The 9,219-nt window shown below is 36.2% G+C and overlaps 1 protein-coding gene across 1 annotated transcript in view; it reads left to right on the top strand.

Moving 5' to 3' along the window:
- The window catches only part of LOC101660793 (N-acetylated-alpha-linked acidic dipeptidase 2), a 68,440-nt gene that overhangs the window by 29,666 nt on the left and 29,555 nt on the right, over window positions 1–9,219 (top strand). The window contains exons 7-8 of the mRNA XM_004708894.2: window positions 4,138–4,231; window positions 7,152–7,250. Coding sequence (XP_004708951.1) covers window positions 4,138–4,231; window positions 7,152–7,250 — 193 coding nt within the window. The remainder of the gene's footprint in view (window positions 1–4,137; window positions 4,232–7,151; window positions 7,251–9,219) is intronic.

The following is a 9,219-nucleotide window of genomic DNA, read 5'->3' as shown; positions in this document are numbered from 1 at the left end:
CCTCTGTCTCCAGGTGGGTCCGCCCACATGCAGATAAACCCACATGTGAGTACCTGGCGTGATGACATCATCACACCAAACCCATCACATACACCCTGTACAAATACAGGTGTATGTGACAGGGTTGGCGCCATAATGTACTTTGGTGAACCAGTCACACATGTGTAGAGAGCAGCTACTGTGTAGAGAGGAGCTGCTGTGTTGAAAGCAGCTAGTCTGTTAAAAGCAGGTACTGTGTTGAAAGCAGCAGTATTGGAGGTAAAACGACGTTTCATGAATTATAAGTACTGGGTAAATGTAAAGTCATGTACTGTAAAATCAACTACTGCAATAGATACATACCAAGGGAACTTAATGTGGGTGCTGATCGGTCTTTTTATATTCAGCTGTGGTTGAGGTGAATACTTTGATATTCACCTCAATACTGTGTGTAAGGTGAACCTTGTGATAGTAACAGGTTTATAAAAACAACAACACAGAGAATGGTAAATCATAGGAAATGTTAATGAACTGTATTGACTAAAACTATGCCATATATCATCTTTTGTAGATTAAAGCTATTGTTATATATTATTTTTATTAGCAAACCATCCCTTGACAATGGAACATGTAGAGAAAAACTTTAAATAAAGAAGATATAGTGAGGATTTTTTACAGTATGGTTTTACCTCAATAATTACAACAGGAATTGAGAAACCTCGATGTGATATTTGTTGTGAAGTTCTAGCAGCCAAATCTATGAAGCTGAACAAACTAAAATGCCATTTTGGTAGCAAGAAGCCAAGCTTTGCTGGCAAGGATACCAACTATTTTAAAAGCAAAGCTGATGGACTCAAGAAATCCAGACTTGACATTGGTGGCAAGTACCACAAACAAAACATAGCAGCCATTAAAGTTTCATATTTGGTGGCACTCAGAATCGCCAGAGCTATGAGACCTCACACCATTGCTGAGAATTTACTGTTACCAATAGCCAAAGTCATTGTTCGAGGTCGGAGACGAATCTGTTACAAAATTGAGGGCAATTTCCTTAATGACACAGTCCACAGAAGAATAGACGACATGTCTGCTGATATTCTTGATCAGGTAATCCAGGAAACTAAATCTGCTCCATTTCCAATATTTAGCATCAAGCTTGATGAATCTACAGACATTGTAAACTGTTCACAGTGACTGGTTTACTTGAGGTATATTAATGATGGTGACATTAAAGATGAGTTTCTTTTTTGCAAACCTCTTGAAACGACAACTACTGCATATGATGGATTTGACACAGTTGGTTCATTTCTAAAAGAGCATAAGATCTCTCGGGAAAAGGTTTGTGGTGTTTGCACAGATGGTGCTCCAGCTATGCTAGGATGTCAATCTGGATTTCAACATTTGGTACTGAATGAGTCACCAAAAGTCATCGGAACTCACTGTATGATGGAATCATTGGCAAATCTTAGCAACAAAGACGCTGCCACAAGAGTTACAAGAAGCAATAAAAAGCATCATAAGTTCTGTCAATTTGGTAAAGGCGAGCACTTTAAACAGTCAACTGTTTTTGCCACTGTGCAACAAGTTGGATGCACTGAATGATGCTCTGCTATTTCACACTGAAGTGAGATGGTTGTCAAGAGGAAAAGTTTTAAAACGTGTTTTTGAGCTTCATGATGAACTCAACGTTTTTTAATCAGAAGGCAAGACCGCAGTTTGAAGCCCTTTTCAGCGCTAAACGTGAACTGCAGAAAATAGCTTACTTGGTTGACAGCTTTGCCATCTTGAGTGAGTTGAATTTATCACTGCAAAGACCAAATGCAGCATGCTTCAATTTGTCTGAAAAGATCTGATCCTTCCAAATGAAACTTCAGCTTGGCCAAAAAAAATGGATGAAAATAAAATTTATGTGTTGCCTATCTTATCTGCTTTCTTTGAGGAACATGACATTGAACCAAACAAAAGGATTACAATGATAATTTCTGTGAAAGAACACTTGCATATGCTTGCAGACAAAATTTCATCATATTTTTCAAATCTACCTGACACCCCATTTGCACTTGCCAGAAGCCCATTCACAAAATTGAAGATCTTCCTGAGACAGCACAAGAGGAGCTCATTGAACTTATGAACTGTGATGCAGCGAGAACTGATTTCTCTACAATGCCAGTTATAAAATTCTGGATCAAGTGTTTGCAGTCATATCCTGTTCTGTCTGAGACTGTGTTGCGCCTTCTTCTTCCATTTCCAGCAACATATCTTTATGAAACAGGGTTTTCCAGCTTGTTGGTTATCAAGTCTAAATACAGAAGTAGACTTGTTGTGGGAGATGATCTTCATTGTGCTCTTGCAAAGACTTCCCTGAGAATTTCTGATCTGGTGAGAAAGAAGCTATCTCAACCTTTACACTGACGTTGGCTTTTTACGCATACTGTCGCAAAATGTAGCAATGTAGTTTACTGTTACCCATGCTACATCATGCTTCAATACAAAATTTCATTTACTTGGAATTAGAAATAAATATTTCACAATATATAATGACATAATGTTTTTGTGATTAATCACTATGCTTTAATTATTTTCAATTAGTAACAATGAAAATACTTCCTGCATATCAGATATTTACATTATGATACATAACAGTAGCAAAATTCTAGTTATGAAGTATCAATGAAAACAATTTTATGCTTGGTGGTCACCACAACATGAGGAACTGTATTAAAGGGCTGTGGCATTAGGAAGGTTGAGAACCACTGGTTTAAGCCCTTGGTATCAGGTCCTCTTTTTTTCCACTCCCCCTCCCCACCCTCCCACCCTTATGGACCCCTGATAAATTATAAATTATTATTATTTTCATATCTTATACCGCCTGCTGTCTCCTTTTGTCCACATTACTGTTGTTCATCCCCCTGGGGAGGGGGGTGTTATATATCATTTTAGTTGATTCCCCATTTCTCCCCCTTCTCCACCTGCCTTTCCCCAACTCTCTTGGTATCTCCACTCCCACTGCTGTTCCTGAGGGGTTTGTGTGTCCTGGATTCCATGTGCCGAGAGCTCAAATCTGTACTGGTGTACAAGTGTAACTGGAGCATTCTTATGAGCTAATGGGAATATAAAATGGGAGAATATTCACCACTAATACTATGTCTCCATTTTCCCTTAAGTAAAATTGCATTATTATTCATATAAAGTCATTTTATTTATTACCAAGATCCCAAGATCACATACATTTTCTTTAGTTTTCTCCCTAATTATTCCTAGTTTCAGAATATGGGGCATATTTTCCAGAAAACTGGTTGACTGAAGTGTCTCTAAGAATGATCCATAGGGAGAGGAAACATTTTTATAAAACTCAAGGGAAGATTGTGATAAGAATTGCATGAGCCCCCCAACAAAATGATTTATTAAAAAAACCTCAAGGGAATGATTAGAAATTTCAAAAAGAATTTTGGAAATTCATAAGGACTCTTTGAACTGTCCAGAAGCAGAGCTGTCACTTTGAGGGCAATGGTGCACCTGACCCAGCCTTGTCTTCTCAGTTGACTCATATGCACGCGAAAGCCTGACAAACAAATAAGGAAGATGGAGGAGTAATTGGTGACTTTGAATTATGGTGTTGGTGAAGAATATTCAGTATATCGCAAGAATAGCAAACAAATATGTCTTGGTAATAGTACATCCAAAGGGCTTTTCAGAAAGGATAATGGCAAGATTTTATCTTACATCATAGACATGTTATTAGAAGGGACCGTGCCTGGAGAAGGACATCATGTTTGGTAAAGTCGAGAGAATCGGCAAAAAAAAAAAAAGAGTAAGATTCTTGAACAAATGTATTGACACAGTGGCTGTACAATGGGGTCAAACAGTAATTCTAAGGCCGGCACAGCACTAGAAAGTGCTTCCTTCCATTGTACAAGGGTCCCTCTGAATCAAAGCCACCTCTAGGGCCTCTAATAACATCATCTTTACACTGTAAAGAGTTTACTGTCTTACTATTGAGTATCAGGCCATATTAGATAAATCAATAATTTACTTTTGTTGAACTTTTAATATAATTTCCAATTTATAGTATATTTGCCATAATAATTCAAGGACTTCTCTGTTACTCCTTGCTTAGATCCTTTTATTGATTCAATGTCATGCCCTTGATGTTTGCAGAGTACACCTTCAGGCTTGATGTGGAAGAAGGAGTGGGGATCCCCAAAATCCCTGTACATCCCATTGGCTATGATGATGCGGAGAAAATACTACGGTAGTTTCCTACTTAGATATATGGACATTGTTTGCCCTAAGGTGTCTATTTTCTGATATAAAATCAATATAATGTAATTAAAGTCATATCAAAATAACATCTGAAGTGGGAATGAACATAGATCATCCACTTTTTCTTTTGTAAGAGAAAAAAGTGAGTTTAGTGGATCAGAAATAATAAAGCATTATTCTACCTGCTGCAGATAAATATTTCAAATGCAGCAATATGGCCAAAGATTTGGGATTTTTCAAGTAGTTATTATTTCCTTCAATAGCCATTTGATGTGTATACTTTGCCTCCATTTTTAAAATATGAAAGCGTTCATGTCTAAGACAGTCAGTCATATGGGTCTGTACTGTCCCATACAGTATTTTGGGCTACATGTGGCTGTTCAGCACTTCAAATATGACTAAACTGACGTTAGATGTGCTGAAGTGTAGAGAGAGACAGATGAGTCTTTCTGCTTCCAGAAAGTGTGGCATTGACTTGGTGGCAGTGTCAGTGAGATTGTTTGATTCTTTATTTTGATGAGTTTAAAATCACATAGGTTTTTGAAGACTTAATATTCAAAATAAGGAAAATGTCTCATGAATATTTTCTATTAATTGTTAACACATTATTTTTGGGCGAGTGAATGAAATATACCTTTAAAATTAATTCACCAATTTCTTTTACCTTTTTAACAAGGGAACTAAGAAAAGCAGCTCATATTAACTTTCTAGAACTGAATTAATGTAAATACTATCAACATATAAATTTTAACCTCTCCAGTGAGGCTCATATGGATGTGATAGGGAAGCAAACTATCAAATCAACCCGGAATCAAGGTCTTCCTTAATCTGACTAATTACTAGGAAAAGAGAAGATAAATTAATGAGGAATATATAACAATAAAGATGATCTTAAAATCATGATCTTAAAAATAAATAATCATGATCTTGGGACCTCTCAAATATTGAATTTGTGAATGATTCCACTTAGAAACTATGAAATAAATTACAGTAAATTTCAGAATATTATAGAATACATAAATGTTAATAATATTTGGAAATTATAAGCTACCTTTTCAATTTAATCATTTCTAGTATGTAGCCTATTTGGATTTAATTTTTTAGAGTATGTTATTGTTTATAATGAAGGCTATTTTCTTATGTGTTTGAGTACCTCATTTATAAAAATACAACCCAGCTATTTCACATATTTTTCAGTCTTAAACTGCTTTCTAATAAATGTGAAAAAATTAATAAGTGATTTTTATAAATTGAGGTGAGACCATCACTCAACTTGTAATTAGTAAATCCAGAAGCAAACTTATTGCTAGGGAATTGATGCTGACTCATCAGAGTGACCTTAAATAAGGTTTCCAAGCCATAGATTTTTATGGGGGTGGATTGCCTCATCTTTCTCCTGAAGAACAAAGCGATGGGTTTGAACCGACAAACTTGAGTTAGCCGTACAACAGTTACCTTTAAGCCACCAGGAACCCTTGTAAGTAATGAAAGTAACTCCCATCTTAGCATTCCAGGTCCAGCTATAGTGCTTTGTTGAATGGTTAAACATAGAAAACCCTCACTGCCAGTAAGTCAGTTATGACACCTATCGGAAGGCTTAATTGCCCCTGTGGGTTTCCGGGATTGTCACTCTATAGGAATAGAACAACTGTGCTTTTCAACTGCTGACTTGGAGGTTAGCAGACCAGCGCATAACCCACTATGCTACAGGGCTTCTCTGTTGCATGGTTACGGCTTTTAAAGTTTTAAATCTTTAAATATATAATTATGTGGATTGTATTTATAATAAACATATCCAATAATTTGGATAACTCAATATAGTTCATAGGTATGTAAATACCAATATAAACATTTTGGCACCTTGAAGAAAAACATGCATCACAAATGATTGCTAAATAGTTTATCAGAACTCTATTTTTCCTCCTCCTAAGCCTCTATGAGAAGTCCTGGTGGTGATGGCAGGTAAGCATTGGACTGCGAGCCACAAGGTTAGCCTTTCAAACCCAACATTGGCTCTATGGGAGAAAAATGAGGCTATTGGGGCCCCCTTAATATTTATAGCTTCAGCATTTCTGGGTAGGGTCACTATGAGTTGGAATGGGCTAGAAGGCAGTGAGTTTTGGAAGATTCTCTTTGGCACACAGAAGCTTGAAGTCTCATTTTGGATTGTAGGTATACATTTTTAGTTGTGTGTGGGAGTGGTGGTTCTTTAATAGACAGTAGTATATAGAAGTCATTGTAAAAGGGATTTTGTATTTTGGTTTGAATTCTCAATCAGTTATTAGTTTTATAACTTTGGGCCAGTTCCTTAACCTTTCTCTGATTCAGGTCTCTTATCTGTAAAATGAGGACAATGATCATTTCTAAGTGGTAGCTGTATTATGAAAATTAGATGGGACACTATATCTCGATGATAGAACGTGGCCATTGAGGTACTCTATATAACTATTCACTTATATATCTCTACACTTCTTTTGTCAGTTAAATGAATGTGACAATGCAACTTAATAATGACTTTTTGAAGCCTTATTCTGTGATTAGTAGCTTTTTCAGGAATTAATTTTGTCTCCTTAATCCAATCACTCATTTACTATTTTCAGAATTTCCTAAACTCTGTATTTCATCATGTAAACAGTTAAGGTAAAGAAAGAAGGCTGGTGATTTTCCTTCTCCCTTTTATTGTTCTGCTTACTGTATATCGTTCACAGAACTTTTTACTTACTTCAACTATGGATTTGTCGCTAGAATGTAAGTATAAGGGACAAAGTTTTAATGGTGCCTAGAACTTAGTAAATTCTCAGTAAATATTAGTTAGGTGCATGAATGAAATATTTCGTTATCTGTTTTCACGGCATCTTCTCGGAAATTGTGACTCTCAGCCTTATTCTGTCATTGTCATGTACCGACAGTTACATGGGAGGACGGGCTCCACCAGAGGACAGCTGGAAGGGAAGCCTTAATGTGAATTACAATATTGGGCCTGGCTTTAGAGGGAATGATTCATTCAGGTAATTTTGCCCTATGTTAGTAGTCTAGAAAAGTTATATATATTTTGCCTGTCTTCTTTTTCTCAGTTTCCACTAGTGGGCAATTGATCACTTTCACTATTTAAGAAGTACTCACAGAGCAATGTATTCTTCTTCCAATCATGGTATCACATGATCTTTTTCATAGCATCTTACAAAAAACATTTCAATTGTACTTTTAATCTTTTATGCATTGCTTTTTAAAAAAACTGTCCCTTTTAGCTCAAGTTTAAAAATCAGCTTTCAAATTCATTTAAAAATGCTCTATCTGTAAAATATTGTATGTTATAAAGGATGGAAGTATAAAAATGAAGAAAATAATCTAATAATATGTGTTTTTGCATTTTGTGTTAGCTGAGAAGCAAAACCAGTGACCTATATACATACATCCTATTATGTACGTGTATAGAAATACAGGAAAATTTTTATCCATACGATGGCTCACATAGTTGTAGAAGGAGGCAAATCCAAGCCAGTCCCAAATCTGAGCGTCCGATACTAAGCTGGAGGCTTCTTCTGACTCACGCAGCTTTGGGAGCTGATGAGCAGAAGATTGTCAAGAGTGCCGCAGACTGCGAAGGCACAGCCTGGAGTGGTGAATGGAGCCAATGTCAGCAGGTCAGGCAGCATATGTTGCCTGGCAGGCAATAAGGCATGTCACTGGCTCAAGTCCAAAGAGCCAGAGGTAAACAAGCCAGGTACAGGATGCAGATCCAACAAAAAACAAGCATGTGTTCCTACTGCATCCACTTATATAGGAAGTAGACTACCCTCCTGAAGAAACTTCCTTCCAATTGCATCAGGGATATAACCTGAGTAAGGGGGTTGTACTTCACTTTACTTTTCTTAAAATTGCTAACCTACTCAGAGAAATCCCATTTCGGAGTTGATTTCATTGTGTTAGGTAACATCATAGGATGTTAGTAGGCCTCAACTGTGAAACCACAGAGGAACTAGCCAAGTCGATATAAAACTTACCACACACTAAAAAGGAGACTGATGACAGTACAGGTGTCCATCGAATTTCATCTTAAGAGAGAAGAAAAGTTTTCCATTGGGTCAAGGCCAACAGGAAAAGCCAGCTATTTTGATTACCTTGTTTAGAAGTGTGAAACAACAGGGGCGATCCGAACTTTATTTTTTGGAATAAATTTTTTATTGTGAATTAGATGGGGGTGTGTGTTTACATTTCAGATTCATCAGCTCTGCATTCACAGTTTAAACCATTCATAAATACCCTCCACCTCACCCTACTTTATACTATCTTAAGATGATCAGATCTTTAAGAAATCTAGCAAGCCTGAAATGTTAAAGATGGAGGAATTGTAATACTGATACATCAAAAAAATATATAGCTCTTTGATTAAAGCAAAATTATTTAATCAGTGTTTTTGATATGGAAATGATTTACCTTAATTATATGAATATGTATTCTTAGAGTTTCTGTACGTTTTTTTTTCATTTTAGCAAATTTGATTATTAGAAGTTTATCATAGAGGAATTTGAGGAATATTTTACTAATATCTGAATTAATTGTTAATGTCAGAGATGAAGAATTTGAAGATTTTCATCAACTTGTAGGTCTGAAGTTGATTAAACATGCACCCAAGTAACTAAAGTAAATGACAATGAGGGGTGATAGGAATCCAAAGTTCAAAATGAAAGAAGGATAAGTAGTTGAAAAATGTGGTCTTGGTGATAAAAATGATGCTGAGATCTTACGATAGAATTTTGCAAGACCAAAGAGACGCTTCTTCCCAACAACATAAATGGTTACTATACACATGGACCTCACTGGATGCAATACACAGGAATCAAGTTAACTATATCTGTGAAAAGAAATTATGTAGAACTTGAATACATCAGTCAGAGCAAGGCCAAGGGCCAACTGTGGAGTAGGTCATCAATTGCTCATTTGAAAATTCAAATTGAAGCTTGTGGTAGTTACATA

This window comes from Echinops telfairi, unplaced genomic scaffold (genome assembly GCF_000313985.2).
Source record: "Echinops telfairi isolate 266 unplaced genomic scaffold, ASM31398v2 ScPeMD7_1713;HRSCAF=2227, whole genome shotgun sequence".
NCBI lineage: Eukaryota > Metazoa > Chordata > Mammalia > Afrosoricida > Tenrecidae > Echinops > Echinops telfairi.
This window is presented reverse-complemented; position numbering and strand designations above follow the sequence as displayed.